At 45.1% G+C, this 16,800-nt stretch overlaps 1 protein-coding gene across 16 annotated transcripts in view; it reads right to left on the minus strand.

Annotated features, from left to right (window-relative positions):
- Positions 1–16,800, minus strand: part of TMEM94 (transmembrane protein 94) — a 52,043-nt gene that overhangs the window by 10,103 nt on the left and 25,140 nt on the right. For 14 of the 16 annotated variants that reach the window (XR_011166119.1, XM_069076416.1, XM_069076417.1 and 11 more), the window contains 12 exons: positions 6,613–6,732; positions 5,773–5,900; positions 5,236–5,372; positions 4,539–4,741; positions 3,998–4,149; positions 3,603–3,705; positions 3,270–3,356; positions 2,709–2,825; positions 2,274–2,330; positions 1,846–1,950; positions 879–1,043; positions 438–647 (listed from right to left, as the gene is read on the minus strand). Coding sequence is in view for 15 of the 16 variants with exons in the window: in XM_069076416.1 (XP_068932517.1) it covers positions 438–647; positions 879–1,043; positions 1,846–1,950; positions 2,274–2,330; positions 2,709–2,825; positions 3,270–3,356; positions 3,603–3,705; positions 3,998–4,149; positions 4,539–4,741; positions 5,236–5,372; positions 5,773–5,900; positions 6,613–6,732 (1,584 nt within the window). In the remaining variant the exon portion in view is untranslated. The remainder of the gene's footprint in view (positions 1–437; positions 648–878; positions 1,044–1,845; positions 1,951–2,273; positions 2,331–2,708; positions 2,826–3,269; positions 3,357–3,602; positions 3,706–3,997; positions 4,150–4,538; positions 4,742–5,235; positions 5,373–5,772; positions 5,901–6,612; positions 6,733–16,800) is intronic. The other 2 variants (XM_069076412.1, XM_069076411.1) reach the window with 1 other exon arrangement.

The raw sequence follows: 16,800 nt of genomic DNA on the forward strand, positions 1-16,800 counted from the left end.
AACAGAGCCAATCAGTTGGGCAGAAACAAAGGTAAGAATGCTGTAGGCTTCACCTCCTCCCAGGCTTGAGGGAAGTGGATTCTTAGAACTCTGCCAGAAAGTCAGTCAAAGCTCAAGGCCGCCCTGCTCAAGAGGCAGCCTGAAGGATCAGAGGGATTTCATGGATCTTTCTCCCTCAATCATCCCCTCCATGTTTTCCTCTCTGCCTCTTCCTATTCTGCCCTCTGAATCTCAAGGAGGACATAAAGAACCATTAGAAAGAAAACCAAAGGAGAAAGTTGTGAAATGATCGAAGGAGGGAGGAGGGGAGATAAGGAAAGGTTAAAGGATATTATTTCACTTGGAAAAAAGGTTTTAAGGGGACCCACTGGCTTCTTCTATCTGGAAAATGGGCAAGGGAAAGGACAGAATTACCCCATTCTTTTTTCTTTCCTCACCTTAAATGGCTCCTCTTCCCCACCCTCAATGTCCTTGCTGAAGCTCACATTGGAGCCAGAGGGATGTTTATTGCGCCCATGCAGCTTTCGGTGAGAGTGAGGTTCAGGCTGTTTGGGACCATCCCCAGGCCAGTCACCCCTTTCCTGCTCACTGGAGAGGTGCAAGGTGTCACTCAAGGGACCAGACAGCAAAGCATCACGCTCATGGGGCTAAGGAAAATGTGAAAACAGAGGGCTGAGAGAGAGACCCTAGGGACTCCCTTCTTCTTTCCCATTAACTGGAGAAGAGGATTGTTTCCTCTAATGTTTTGACCCTCCTTGACCCTCCCTGGGGGTCACACTCTCTGCCTTTAATCAATTTTCACCCTCCCTGAGGCCACTGGCCAGGCTCCAGCGGCTAAACAGCCTAGCCCAAGTTGGGCCTACAGGAGCCGGCCATACCTCCTCCTCTACCTCAGGGTGGCAGAAGGAGCGGGTGGACAAGCCATCAGTCAGGTCTTCATGGCTGCTGTGAGGTGGTTCCATCTTCCCACTGAAGAACAGGACAGTCTCAGGGCTCGGATTGGGCCAGGACAGGATTCCTTGCTTGTCCACACAGCACAGTACCTGGTAGTAGGAAGGGATTCAACAAAGTAAGTGCCTATTGCTGTCCTTGCCTAAGCATGGAACATTATGTGTAGCAGAAGTAAGGGAAAAGCATCTTCCTGCATCTGGGCATGAGCTGGCCTGTAGGCCACAGAGAAGAGAAGGCACCCTGCAAGTCTTGAGAACTCAGTTCAAAGGAAAGTTCCAGGGCAGGGAAGGAACAGAGAAGTATTGGTCTAAAGCAAAGCTTCTCTAGTCTAGGGACAGAAAACATAGGTAGTGGAATGACTAGAGTACTAGACCTAGAGTCAGGGAGATCTAAGTTTAAATCCTGCCTCAGACACTTTCTAGCTATGTGAACCTGGGTAAATCACTTAACTTCTACCTGCCTCAGTTTCCTCATCTATAAAATGGGGATAATAACAGCACCTACCTCTCACGGTTGTATTGCAGATCAATTGAGATAATATTTGTAAAGAATTTGTAAATTGTAAATTTGTAAAAAAATCCTAGCTACAATTTTTTTTTTCTTTTTTAAGCAATCGGGGTTAAGTAACTTGCTCAAGGTTACTTGGCCAGTTATTTCTGGGTATGGTGCTGAGTATCTGAGCCCAGATTTGATCCCCAGGTCATCCCAATACTGGAGCCGGTGCTCTTACTCGCTGTGCTACCTGGCCGCCCCGTAGATACTATTGTTACTATCATTACTACTAGCTATCATTAGAAGACAGCAGCTTCTCCCTCAAAGGCTGGGGTTCCTATGGTACCCCACCCTCACCCCAGCACTTCAGGGCCTGTCCTTCCAGACAGGGATGATCCTCACCGTTACAGAGCCCAAGCTGTGCAGCAAGCTAGAGCTGTAGCTCAGTGTAGATGACTTTCCTTGGATTACCCTAAGGAAGTGGCCCCAGATGCAACGGAGCATTTCCTAGTGGGAAAAGAAGACACTGTGAGGACCATGAGGGGTTGGGGCCTCAGATTTTGGGGTATTGAACCTAGAGCTCAAAGGGAGAATGCCAGGGAAGGAGAGGGATGGAGAATTATCCGACTGAAGCAAAGCTTCTCTGGTTCAGGGGCAGAAAACTAGGGGAAAGGACTCAGATTCAATCCACACAAGAAAGGGACTGTTAGGCTACAGAGGCCCAAGGACAGGAAGGTCAGGTCAAGGCCAGGATGAGGAGAATTCAAGCTCACAAGATTTAGGGGAGGGAATAACACAAGATAATAAGAATCTGAAGGTAGTTTGCAGACCTTAGAAGAGACCACTTCTGTATAGCTGCTGAGAGTATCTTCTGAAAACTTGGCCAACTGTATCAAGACACAAGAGCTATTATCAGTGAATCAGACAGGATATGTTCAAGCCGTAGCTAGTGCTGGCAGCAACAAGGGCCCTGTCCTAAGCTAGGGTCTTAAATTCCTCTGGAATAGGATACAACAGTAGACACTGTAATCCTCAAATGGAAGAGAACTTGGGGGGTGGGAGGAGGATCACTAGTGGTACAGAACCTCATGTTATGTTCTCCTTCTGGGCTAACTAATCAACTACACCCAACACACTGGTCTGATCCGAGTGTATATGTCAGATTCTGGAGCCTAAGATACATCCCTGGAGCAGAGTCAAACCCCTTCTTCTCTTCCTCCCTCTCCACCTCAGCTGCTGTGGGGCTCACAACTTAGAAGACCTACCAGGGAGCTAGGGGAGGCTTTGCTCATCTGGGCCAGGACTCGGGCCTCCCCACAGGCTGTGGCCAGTACCCAGAGGACTGGAAACAACAGTGGAAGGATTGGCAGGACACCATTCACCTAGGGAAAAAAAAACCCACCTCTGCTTTACCCTAAAGATCTATTGTACTGGCCCATGAGGGGAAAGGAAGGAAGGGGTTTTTCTAGTTATGTGGCCAATTCAGAGGTATAAAGCATCCCAGTAGTCCAGAGTAGGAGGCAAGTACCACCAGCAGGGATTTTCTTAGGAGTACAACTCAGGTATGAGCTTAGGTATGAGACTCTGGCTTCACATCGCATTTGAAAGATGGCCTTCTCTTGGCCATCCCATTTAAAAGATGATAATATCTTGCCTCTCCCCACCCCGTGAGAAAAAAATCTAGCATCCGAGTAGCTCAGTAGGGGAGATCCTCACATACCTGAGATCAATCTGAGCAAAGGCTGCTATCTGGTGAGGGGTATATCAGAGGACCCCAGAAGCAGAATCAAAGAAAGAAGCAGCCTCAAAAGGAAAAAATCCAGTACCTGCAGCTGGAGTAAGGTATACTGCCAAGAAGTGATCCCCGGAGCACTGAACACAAAGCGCAGAGCATTCGTGATAAGGAAGCTGGCCTGTTGGGAAAAGGACAGTCTCAATTCCTTCCAGCGTCCTCAGGCACGAGGAGCAAAGCCTACACTCTCAATTACCACTCTTCCCCTTCACTTCTCCCTAAATTTGCCTATTCTTCTCTCAGGACCCCTAGCAACACTGCCTCCTGTCCCCATCTAGCCCTTGAAACTCATGCACAGAAAGCATCTGCCCAGCCCATCACACCCCTGGCTCCTGAGGATGACCCACCCTCCCCTCTTCCCACTCACCAGGACCACAGGGACTGCATATCGCAGCATCACTGACTGCACTGTGAACCTCTCATTGTCTAGGGCAGTCACTGGGCGTGCCAGGGCCATGTCCAAGCACCATCTGAGGGAAAGAGCAGCCTCAGTCCTAGGCTTCATCCAGGTAGCCAAGTGTCACACGGACATGTCACTAGGCCCCCAGAAGAAACATTAGCTGGTAAAACAGCCAGTCCCTAATCCTACCCCTGCCCAGTACAGTCTCTCAAACCCCTCTCCTAGCACAGTGGTCAGTCCAGTGACCAAAGTCTCCAAAAAGTCCACACTGAGAAGAGAAAGTGCTTGATTTAACAAATTCCCCTCAGGGTAAGAGTAGGAGAGAGAGCACACTGATGGGAGAAGGGCAGCATTCCTCTCACCTGATGTTGTCCAACACAGGGGTCTTAAGAACCCGGAAGAGCCGGTGCTGTTGGGGGTTCTGTGGTCCCTTCTTCACTTCCCCCCGTGGAGAGGGAGGAGGAGAAAAGGGAGGAAACAGGTCACCTGGCTCCAAGACAATGTGCTCATCATCCTGTCAGCAATGTGGGGTCAGATTGAGGGAAGAGACAAAACTGTCAGTGCCCAGTCAGCCCCAGAGCATCCTAACTTATAGCCACAGATCCTCTATAATCCCTGACAACTGGGAGAGCCTGCATGGGATAATGGGGATAGATATCAGGAAGTAAACAGGCAGTTGGGATAGGGCCCTTTAAGGTTCCTGGCAATTTAAAGAGTGAAGAAAGGAGAGGGCAGGGATAAGAAGTCAGGTAATAAATGGTAGACCATGCCCTACCCTGCCCAAGGACCCTTCTGAGAAACTGAGGAACTAGCTATGGCCTTGAAGCTTCAGGAATAAACTCTGATATCCTCCCACTGCTCCCATAATATTCCCAGGGAAGGGGAAGAAAAACCCTGAGTTACCTTGATCCCCCTCAGGGAAGCAAAGGATTCCTGACCTGGCCTCAGGGCAATGACATCTCCCTCCACCAGCAGGCTGACTGGCAGATTTACCAGGTGTCCATCTCGGTAGGCCCAGTGCAGGGACCAGGATGGGGCAAAGGGCATATGAAGATCAGGGTACATGGCATTTGGCCACCTGATCTCCTTACCATCCCTGAGAGCATCTGGAAAGAAGAGGAGGAAGGGAGAAATCACAACTCCCCAAAACAAACTCTCTCCAGCTTAATCAGACCAATCTCTTCACTTTCTCCAAACCCAACAAGTTCATTCTCGTCTCTACCTTTACTCATGCTGGCTTGCCTATCTCAGGGAATGTTTTCCCCACATCTCAACATGTACTCAAATATGAATCATCCTTCGAGGCCCAACTTAAATCCCTACCATCTGAACCAGTTAAGTGGCACTTCATCGTACACAATCTTTACAGACTATCATGGGCCCCGGCTCTACAGCTGGGTCTCAGATTATTATTTCATTTTCATCCTTAACCTTCTAGCTCTCTGAGAATTGGGTTAGGGCAGGGACAAGCACCAAGGCCAATCTGCTGCCAGCCTAAGTGGCCAAAGGTCTGGATGGCAGTAAGAGAGGAGAGGGTCAAGATTCTGCTATCCCAGGGCATCCACCCCAGCTGCCATGAACGACCAGTCCTCATCCTTACCGCTTATTTGATCGATGATCCCTCGAAGCCTTCTCTCCACCTCCTGGCGCTTTAGCCTCTCCTGCCTCCCGATGAGGATGAGGTTCAAAAGCAGCAGCAGCAGAAGTGCCGTGGCATTCACCAACTCTACCCCATGGCTGGGTGGAGAGAGCTAGGTAGCCAAGCTGCCATGAGCAGAGCCTCCACCCCAGCCCACCCTTAGGGCTTGAAGTATTTTCCTTCTCCCTGCCCTAATCCCCTATCCCTCTAGAGGAGGCTGCCACATTCAGATTGCCTAACATGAGTCTGGCCTTCTGGCCTCAGTTACAGAATAGAAGAGATTTACATACAGCTCAGGGCCCTGGTCCAAGGAGTAACTCAGGGCCACCAGCCTTTGTTCTCACTTGCCCTAGCTTACTGGACAATTCTTGATCTCCCCCATTAGAATTATGGATGGGAGAGTAGAAACTTTCTTCTGGGACTGGGAAGGGTACAGGAGGGAGAAGAAGCAGGTGGAGAACCACCTCTTCCTGGTGGCCACTGGAGCCCTCTGCTTACCTCCCGGCTGGCTGATTCCCATAGCAGCCTAGCAGCAGCAGCACTACCAACAGCATCAGGGAGGCACCCGGCCAGTGAAAACAGGAACAGCGGTTACCATGGTGCAGGAAGCTCCTTTTCCATATCTCCTAAGGAGTGGGTAGAGATGTTGCAAATCAGCAGCTGGCTACAGGTGCCAGAATGGGACACTAAGGAGTCAGTCAGGACAAGAAAAGGTCCTTTCCTCCTCAAGAATCTAGCCCCCTTCTCACACACACCTATCCCTGACCTACTTCTCATCTTTCAAGCAAAGCTAGGATCTAAGCTGTAGACCAGTCTGTTGTTACTAAAGTGGGGTCCAATATTTAAGAAAATTAGGATCCAGGGAACCACTAAAAGGGAACAATTACTCTTAGGCTTTTAACAATGGTGCCCAGTGAAAAGGGCCAGATTTATAAACTCCATTAGAGACTCAGAAGAAAGGTAAGAGTGGCCACCTTTTAAGCCTCTACTGAGTTGTCCTTGTACCCTATACTCCCTTTGGCAAATAACTTTCCCAAGCATCTTCCCACTCAATTGGCTGGGCCAGGATCAAAGGATTTGGGGCTAGGGAGGGCCTTTAAAATCATTTAGCACAGCCTAACTCCCTCCGGTTACAGAGCAGGAAACTAAGAAGCAGAATAGTTAAGGAATTTGCCCAAGGCCATGCAGACAGCAAATAACAGAGCTGGAGTTTGAAGGAAGATGTTCTGTTCCAAATTTGGGGCTCTTTCCATTACACTACTATTGCCTTAACCTGGAAGGGAGGACAGGGCAATGGCAGCACAATGGCATCCTGATACAGAAATGAGAGAGCCTCACCTTCCATGTGAGGCTTTTCTTCTGCTCCTTCAGGTGCCCCTCCAGAACTGCCTCCAGCTGCTCTTTCAGGATACCAAGGGCCTTACCTGTGGATAGGCCCAGGGCCAAGGGAGGATCGACCTACAGAAGAAAGCACAAAGCACTGGTAGTCACCTCACTGACACCCTTCAGGTCAGGGCCAGAGGCTGTTTATGCTTGGATTCCCCTAAGAAGTTCAATATTGTTAGAACAGACTCTGAGAGACTGAAGGCCCCCAGAAAATTGGTAGCTGGGAAAAAGATGGAAATGGGGTATCAACAGCTCTGAGAGGGCCATCTGGAGATGAGAACAGAAGTGCATAAGGAAGAGGACTGCCAAGGGCCATTCTATCAACGTAGGATATACGCAATGACTACAGCAATTTAAATAAAGTCAACTTGGAAAGGCACTGTTCAAACACAATAGTCAATGCCAGCACATACTAGTCTGGTCACAGTTAAAGGACACATCATACTTAACTGTCTTTGGGGGAAGATACTTTGTAAGGGGGTTCATCTGGGCATTTGTTGGGAAATGTCTATTATGCCCAAACAAAATGTGTCAAGACCATTAAGTTTAAAAAAATAAATGGAATTCTGAAAGAAATACCCCTGATAAAGGAACTGATAAGCCAGGGAAGGTAGATATGTAGAGAGGAGGACCCTTGATTCTACACAGCAATCACAAATGAGACCCAAGATGTTCTGTTAAGTGTTTGGGACAGAGGATCACTGGGGTGCCCTGCCATCTCAATTAGCCCCCTGTGATTCCTTTATACTGCAGAGTCTGTGACTTATGCTAGCATTTGCCTATAGACCCATCTAACCAAGGTGCCTACATTATTAAGCCCATTTTACCCCTCCCATTTCCTTCCTTCTAGCCCCTATTCTTCCCTCCCCACAGCAAATAATTTGACAATTATCCATTAGTAATGGGTGGAAAAACTCATACTACTTTCAATTTGGGCACTGGAGGTCAAGCAGGAATACACTCTCTTAGACATAGAAGGGAAGAAGGGAAAGCTTTCAGCAGCCTACATTGGCTTCCTGCCAATAATGATGTCCAAACTACATCCTAGTTTACCACAGTGGCTTTAGGGGATTATGAGGAAAGGGTCTGCATCTTCCCACAGGGGATAAACAAATTAATTTAACTTGTGGAGAAACAATCACCTTACTTAACTGATTTGAGAAACTATATACATTGTGGGGAATTAAAATAAGAGAATATATGAGGACTGAAACAAAATTATCAATTAAAAACTTTTTAAAAGAAGAAACGGTCATTGGTGCAGAGAGTCCACATTCAAGGCATCTATCTATTCCCTTACTAGGGGAAGTTTACCCCAGCAATGGCCTTAGGCTTCTTGGCAAGTGTCAGCTGAGACCAAGGCTGATCTCATCTAACCCTTTACTGACTTGCTTACAAGTAGAGAAAAATCAACAAAGGTAGTAGGTGTGAATAAAGAAGGGCACCACGGGTAAGGTCAAGATGACCACAAAATTTCTGATGACTTGAAGAGCTGGGCAAGAGAAATGTATCCCACCTCAGAGAGGGAAGACAGTGATTCAGGTTTAGAAACCAAGAACCTCTTGTGTCTTCTGCCTTTGTATCTAGGCCTTCTACCTGTACATATTGAGGCTTTAAACACAATTTATAGGGATGCTAGAGCTCAGAATGATAACACTCAGCAAGAATAGCCAACCAACCAAATAATAAACAATCAGGAGTACCAGGCACTGTGCTAGGTACTGGGGCCACAAAGTCAAAACAAACCCAAAGAGTCCTTGCCCTGAAAGAGCTTACATTTTATAGGGGGAGACAATACACACAACAAATAAGCACACATAAAATAAACACAAGATAAATTCCTGTATAGGAGGGGTGGAAGTGGGGCACACTAGCAGTTTTGGAATCAGGCAGGGCTTTACATAGAAGGTGGCTCTTGAGTGGAGTTTTGGATGAAATGAGGGATTTAAAGAGGTGGAGGAGAGGAAGGATTATATTCCAGGCACAACAGACACTTGGAGGCTTGGAGATAGAAGACTGACTGTCATATGTGAGGAATAGCCAGAAACCTAGTTTGAACTATAGAACATTAGAAAAGAAGTAAATAAACATTTATGTAGAACCTACTATGAGCCAGGTTCTATGTATGTGCCTTTACAAATACTATCTCATTTGATCCTCATAACAACCCTTTGAGGAAGGTGCTGTCATTATACCCATTTTACAGTTGAAGAAACTGAGGCAAACAAGGGTTAAGTAACTTGCCCAGGGTCAGACAGCTAGGAAGCATCTGAGGCCACATTTGAAATCAGGTATTCCTGATTCTAGGCCCAGCCTTCTAGTATCCAGCACCACCAGAAAAGGATATGATATTATAAGGCTGGAAAGATAGGCTGGGTGCAGGTTGTAAGATGCTTTAAAAGTCAAACAGAAGAACTTATATTTGCTCTTTGAAGAAACAGGAGCCAATAGTCAGACTAGTATTTTTAGAAATTTACTTTCACAAAAAAAACTTTATAGCAAGTTTCTCTGATAAAGGCCTCATTTCTCAAATACATAGGGAAATGAGTCAAATTTATAAAAATAATAGCCATCCTTCTAGAGGGAGGGAGAGGAAATGTAGGAGACTTGAGGAGAGAAGTGAAGATCTAAACAGCCTCTATGGGAAGTGGGTATATGAAATGAATTAGGGAGAAGTAATAGGGCCATCTTGCTGCTGTGAGGTCCAGTTGAGATAAATGGTCAAAGGATATGAACAGGTAGTTTTAAGAAGTAATCAAAACTCTCTAGAGTCATAAAAGAATGCTTTATAACTCTACTGAATAGAGAAATGCAAATTAAAACAATTCTGAGGTACCACATCACACCTATCAGATTGGCTAATACAGGGGTGGGGAACCTGCGGTCTCAAGGCCACATGTGGCCTTTTAGGTCCTCAACTGTAGCCCTTTGACTGAATCCAAACTTCACAAAACAAATCCCCTTAATAAAAAGATTTGTTCTGTAAAAATTGAACTTAGTCAAAAGGCTGCACCCATGGACCTAGAAAGCTACCTATGGCCTACAGGTTCTCCAACCCTGGGATAATATGACAAAAAAAAGAAAATGACAAATATTGGAGGTGATGTGGTGTGATAGTAATGGAATATAAAGATCCCCCTGTATTGGCTTGGTTTTCAAACTGATTGTGTTAAAACACAGAGCTTGTTAATCCCACCTGTGGGATGGACTTGTTGATGTGAAAAGAAAGTCCTGAACTGGGAGGAGCTGGTGACGTAGATTTTGGAGAGACAAGAGAGAGGCAGAAGAACTTTTTGGAAGCAGCACCCTCGTGGAGGCAGAGAGAGAGACTGAGAGGATTGCTAAGGGCCACTTTGAATTGCCCTGGACTTCTGAGATGTGCCCCCGGAGCTGCCAAGGACTGAGGAGACATGGCTGTTTTGCTGGTACTTTGTCCGTCTGTTTTGATGTTGTTTTGCCAGATTTGTACACTGGTGAAAGACAGTCCTTTTGTTGAAAAAGTCCTGGAACCTGGCTGTTGGCTAAGAGCTCCTGAGACTGTCCTGCAGACAGAGAGTGAATACTGTCCACTGGTGAAGGACAGTGCTGTTGTTGCAGGGGTCTGGGAACCTTTCTGTTGGTTAAGAGCTCCTGAGACTGTCCTGCAGACAGAGAGTGAATACTGTCCACTGGTGAAGGGCAGTGCTGTTGTTGCAGGGGTCTGGGAACCTTTCTGTTGGTTCAGAGCTACTGAGACTGTCCTGCAGACAGAGAGTGAATACTGTCCACTGGTGAAGGGCAGTGCTGTTGTTGCAGGGGTCTGGGAACCTTGCTGTTGGTTCCAAAGCCCTGAAGAAGGATTTTCTTGTTGTATGTTTACAGAAATCCTGGGAGAGGGTTTTGCTAATGTTTTCAGGGGTTCTAGGACTGTTCTGCAGACAGAGGATGAATTAATGAAGAGACTGGCAATGTATCTTGTGGCCTTGCTAAGCCTTGTCTCCCCAGGAACTAAGATTGCTGAGAACTTGCCTCAGTCAAGATGAAGAAAAGACCTCCATTTGGGTATTAAGTGCTGTGCTTAAATTTGATGTAACTCTGGGGTAGATTCAATTGTGATCCAGGGGTGGGGAACTTTTGACTTTTTTGTGTTCTATGGTTGAACAAATGAATGTACTTTACTTATGTTTGGAAACTAATCTCCATTTGAGAAGAGGGGCTTTGTGGTGGACTAAATGAAGGTACAGCCTAGGGGTGGAGTAGTATTTAGAACAGGGACTTTGTAATTGATTGAATGAATGGAAGGTTCTGGGGTGGGGTAGTACTTGGAGATTATTTAATCATACTTAGTAAATGCTGTATTTTGAATGATGTCATGTTTTGATCTTCTCTGTTCTTGGTTGGTCACTGAATAAAATGGAGAGCACCTATGCTGGTATTTTGAACCTTGGGAAGTTGCCTTTGCTTGGCATTACATTACATGTGGGAAAATTGAGACACTAATGTACTGTTGGTGGAGCTGTATACTGCTTCAATCATTTTAGAGAGCAACTTGGAACTATGCCCAAAGGGCTATAAAACTATGCACATCTTTTGACCCAGCAATACTAGTACTAGGTATGTATCCTCAAAAGATAAAAAACAAAAAGGATAAGGACCTCTATGTAAGAATATTTACAGTAGCTCTTTTAGTAGTGGCAAAGAATTGGAAATTAAGGGGATGTCCAAATGGGGAATGGCTGAACAAGTAGTGAGTGGTATATGATTGTGATGACTAATACATTGTGCCATAAAGTAATAACAAGTAGCATGCTCTCAGAAAAACCTGGAAAGACCTACATAAATTGATGCAAAGTGAAATGAGCAGAACCAGGAGAAGATTGCACCTAGTAACAGCAATATTGTATGATGACCAACTGTGAACTGACTTAACTATTATCAGTAATACAATGACACGAGACAATTCTGAATGGCTTATGATGACAAATGCTATCCATCCCCAGAGAAGGAACTGATGGAGCCAGAATGAAGACCAAAGCATACTTAAAAAAAAAAAAAACTTTCTTTAGTGGTTTGTTCAATTGTTTTGGTCTGTGTTTTCTTTTACAATATGACTAATATAGAAATATGTTTTGCAAATCATATATAACCTATGTCAAGTTGCTTGCCTTCTCAATGCAGGGGGAGATGGAGGGAGAGAAGTAGGGAGGAAGAGAATCTGGAACTCAATTTTAAGAAACAAGTGCTAAAAAATTTTTTTACAATCCTGTGGGACTGCTATTTTGGGGCAGTGGGTAGGGGAAAAACGGGGAGAAAATTTGTAACTCAAAATCTGGTGGAAACGAATGATGTAAATCAGAAGTTAATAAAGAATTAAAAAAATTTTTACATGTAATTGGGAAAAATAAAATACTAATTTTTCTTAAAAAGAGAAGAGAATTCTTTTCACAGCTATATGGAAGATGGAGAGAAGAGAGATTTAAGCCACAGACATTAATCAGGAGGCTATAGTAATAGCACAAGAGAGAGGTGACAAGAGAGGAATTAGGGGGAACAGGGATAACAGAAAAGAAGCAAGAGATGTGGAAACATAAAAAGTAAGATTTGTCAACTGATTGGGTATATGGAGTGCGGAAGAGTAGGGTAGTAAAGATAACACCAAAGTTAAGAACCTGGATGACTGGAAGGACAGTGGGGCCCTCATCAGATTAGAAAAATACAGAAGAGAGTGGGCTTCAGAAGAAAGATAACGCATTCTTGATTTGGATGTGATGACACTGAAGTGCCTATAGGACATTCAGTTTGAAATATCTGAGAAGCAGTTGTAGATGAGAGAATGGAAATCAGGAAAGAGGCTAGGGTTAGATAAATAGATTTGGGAGTCATGTGCATAGAGATAACCATGAAACTGATGGAAACTGATGAAGTCACTGAGTGAGACAGTGTAGAAGAAGAACAAAAGAGGACCCCCAATGGAGCTTCGGAAAATATCCAAAATTAAGGGGTATGGTATGGATGATGAACCACCAAAGGAGACTGACAGGTAGGAGGAGTGCCATGAAAACCTAGAGAAAAGAGAGTATTCATGAGGAGAGGGTAGTGATTGATGTCAACTACTACAGAGAGGTTGAAAAAAGGTCAATGGATTTGTCAACTGAGATCACTGTGGACTTAAATGAAAGGAGTTTCAAGAATGAGACTGGAAACCAGATTGTAAAGGGCTAAGAAATAATTGAAGGGAGGGTAAGAAGAACAGACAACTTATTCTAGGAGTTCAGCTATAAAAAAAGAAGAGAGGTATTGGACAAGAGCTCTAAGAGATGGTCATTAAATGAAGATTTTTTTTTTCAGTATAGGGAAGACTTGGGCATGTTTAAAGGCATCAGGGAAGGAACCAGTAGATTGGGAAAGTTCAAAGATCAGAAAGAGGATGGGATCACTCATTGGCCTTGGCTAGGAGAAAAGTCACCTCTTCATTAGACTGGAATAAAGGAGAGAATGAGATAATGTCAAGGTATTTTGCGATAGAGAGAAGAGAAGAGGGGACTTATGATAAATGACCTATTTTCTACGTAAGGTAGGAGGCAAGGCACTCTGCTGAGAGGGAGGGAGAGGAAATGTAGGAGACCTGAGGAGAGAAGTGAAGATCTAAACAGCCTCTATGGGAAGTGGGTATATGGAATGAATTAGGGAGAAGTAATAGGGCCATCTTGCTGCTGTGAGGTCCAGTTGAGCTTAAATAACATTTGCCCCAGTCAGCAAGGCTGCCTGACTTTACCTTGATCCATTCAGCAGCATGTGGGCAGAAGTGAAGGAGATAAATTGTGTGAACAATCTAGAATTAGAACTTGGTAAGGCATGGAGTTGAAAAGATAAAGGAACAAGATCCTTAAGAGTAGAAGACAGTGTAGAGTCGTACTGGATAACTATAGGTTTGAGAATGGAAAGAGAAGAAAGTGAGGTCAGAGTAGGGTGATGGCTTGGGACCATACTGAGGGATAGAGGGACGGGAGGGTCAAATGAGGAAGAAGAATAAGTAGCAGAATGATAGGAAGTTATAACCTAATAAAGAAATTAGGGGGGTTTTGATTGTTGAAGTGGAAGCCCCTGTGAAATGATCAAGGGTATGGTTATCTATGTGTGTGGTTGAGGCAAAATGGAAAATCACGGGAGTTTAGGAAATTCAGGAATTGCAAAGTTGAAGTGTTTATGTCCCCTAGAATAAAGGCAGCAGTTGAGAAGAAATTGTGAGTCAGGTGATGAACTCCTTAAAAAGGAGGGAGAAAGACTGGGGAGCTGAAAGATAAGTAGTAGGCTCTGAATTAGGCAGAATATTTGAATGGAGTAAACCTTAAAGGGGCAAAGACTGCTGAGAAATGACAGCAAAGGAAGCCTTACATGGAACTGGTATGTCAAGGAGTAGGAGAAAGTGCAGCCAGTGATAGGGAAAGTGGCCAGGGTGACAGTGTGATATGGAGGAAGCCACCAACAACCAGTAATAAGAAAACCAAACAAAGAGAGACAAGAGATAAAAATGGACTGGAAGGAGGGAAGGGACATCCATGTCCCACAGAGCTAAAACTTCATTAGGGAACCCTTAAGTCTGAAATGAGGACCAAAGTTAAAGGATTTCAAGTATAGTAGAAAAAAAGAGCTACAAATACCACACAAAAAACTAAGTCCATACAAACAGGGCTGTTGGCATGCAGCCCCTTCTCTGAACTAGGTATCTGTATCTCTCTCTTTAGAGACCACAGATTTGTGACCCTCCCTTTAACTACTTCCCAGCACTGAAAAATCTTCAAGTCTAGCTTATCTTCTGTTACAAAAAAAAAAAAAAAGCCCCAAACCCAAACAAAAAACAAAAACAAGGACTATTGTGCCACCCCCAATACCAGAAACTCTACTCCCTCAGCAACCTCTCTTTGACTTCTCTCTGCAGTGCCTGGATATCCCATTTTCTGTCCTAGGGTGGTAAGTGTGGTAGGCTGGTGCAGCCCCAGTCCCAGGTTCCAGCTGAAAGTATATGTGAGAGTTTGCTCCAAGCCTCTACCTGCTGTGTTGTGTCTAGCCTGGGGCACTAATCTCTAGACTGGCTATTAAGGAAAACACAGCAAAGGAAAAACAAGGCGTTCTATAATTACATGTCTTCCCAAGAAAGTGCCCACATGCATAGGCTGGAGGTAAGGAGAAAACACAGCTTTCTGTGCCCAATTGCTCCCCACAGAAATCATTTCTCCTATCAGCAAAGTCAAGCTCATTTAACCGGGGGCACTTCACAACTAGTAAGTGGCAATATCTCACCCCATCTCCAGCAGGCATCTCCATGTTACAAGTCAATCAGCTGCTTCTTCCTATTTTTGCCCGAGTTTTTCCTTCTAATGTACCACATACATGGTACTAGTTTCAGGCTGAGGGACCGAGGTAAGCATCATTATATTCTCCAAGCGCTAATCGTGTGAATTGTAACCAAATGGCCAGAGTAAGGTCCAGGGCAGAGCTGGCCCTGGGACAGCAGAGGATGCCAATCTGCTGACAGGCAGGCAAGTTCTACTGGCATTAAGAGCAGAGTGTGAGTCTGGGCTCCTGAGAGTTCCAAGTCGCCTCTGGAGAGGCTATGGCAAGGGAAAGAATATGGTTTGTTTTGGAAATAAGAACCTGGGTCTACAAACTCAACCTGAGGTTCAACACATTCCCAGGTTACCATTCTTATTTATAGAGCCAAGAGATTAGGGAAGCAGAAAAATCTGTCCAAGCTTTAAGTACTCAATTTGGGCAAGATCTTCTCCATTCTCCCCACCTAGGCCATCAGATTCAAAGAAATCTCAAATCCCCCCAGCTCAGCCCCTCAGAGAAGTACTGGGGAAAATGGATGATTAGTAAAGAAGATCTATGGACTAAGCAGAAGAACCGCATTTGCTCTAGTCACATTGGCACTTTTCAGTTTAAAACAACTCCCTCCTGCCCACCCCCCACCCCATGTTGTATGATTTGTACTCAAATGAGGAAAAAATGGAGAGATTTATATGAGGCTCTGCTGCAGAGAATCCAGCTGCAGTACAGACAGACAACGACATGAGAGAGGCTATCAAGAGACTTCAGAATCCTCTCCATCTCAGCCTTGTCTCCACTATTGGAGAGGCTGGACCATGGTGGTGGGCCTTGGGGACCAAGAGGAGCCAGCTGGCCAGTTACAGCTAGTATAATGTATACACCAAAAGAGCAACAAGTTTCTGAAACAGCAACCCACATTTCAGGGCTGAACAAACCAGGCTCACAGCAGAAATCTGACTGCCAGCCATGTGGAGTCTTTCAGGGAATACATAGTCCCCACTTCCAGGACCTGTCAATACATCCACAACACCCATGGTCAACATCATAATTGCTCCTTTCCCTGGTATCTCTGGAAGACGCAGAGCAGGACAGCCTGACTCAACTACAGAACAGAAAACAACGAAGGTCCCAAGTTCCCTTGTCTCACAACTACTGCTTGAAGTGGGAATGGCAAGTTTAAGGCTTTTAGTTTGGCCTTAGCAAATCCCCTGCCCACCAGAAAGACCACCTCCTAAATGGAATTGGTCAGGACCTGAATGCCCAAAGTCTCCAAGTTCAGAATCCTCTTGGCCCAGAAGAGGGGAAGCACAGAGACCCAGAGTTAGCTTCCCAGACACAGTCCTCCCTAAAGTATAGATCACTGAAGAGGCAGGCAATACCCAGCTGTATACTCCTCATTGGACCAGGAATTGAGGAAGGAGACTAGCTCAGCTGCTGAGAGTCAGCACTGGGGGAAGGGCAGGGAGGCAGGGAGGGGTACTACATAGAAGGCCTCAGACTGGCATGGTCTCCAGTATCTCACTGGGGCCTATGAGGGCTACCCCAGTGGATGGAAGCAATTTCTGGCTGAGAATCATGAAAAGTGAAGAAAGATAATAAGTTCACAGTGGAAAAATAATAAGTTTGGGACACACTGAGCTTAAGAGGCCTCCATCTTGGAAGCATCTAGTTCAAAATGTCCAATAAGCAGTTGGAGAAGAAAGAACAGAACAAAGTGAAGAGTGAAAAAAAAAACATGTAAAATAAGGTACCCACTATCAAAAACAACTGACCTTGAAAACAGGTAAAAGAAATAGAAAAATTATCAGGCTCCCTTGAAAATCACAATAG

The sequence above is a fragment of the Petaurus breviceps genome, unplaced genomic scaffold (genome assembly GCF_028583685.1).
Source record: "Petaurus breviceps papuanus isolate PSGF00001 unplaced genomic scaffold, PetGlider_PUasm1.0 90925, whole genome shotgun sequence".
Taxonomy (NCBI): domain Eukaryota; kingdom Metazoa; phylum Chordata; class Mammalia; order Diprotodontia; family Petauridae; genus Petaurus; species Petaurus breviceps.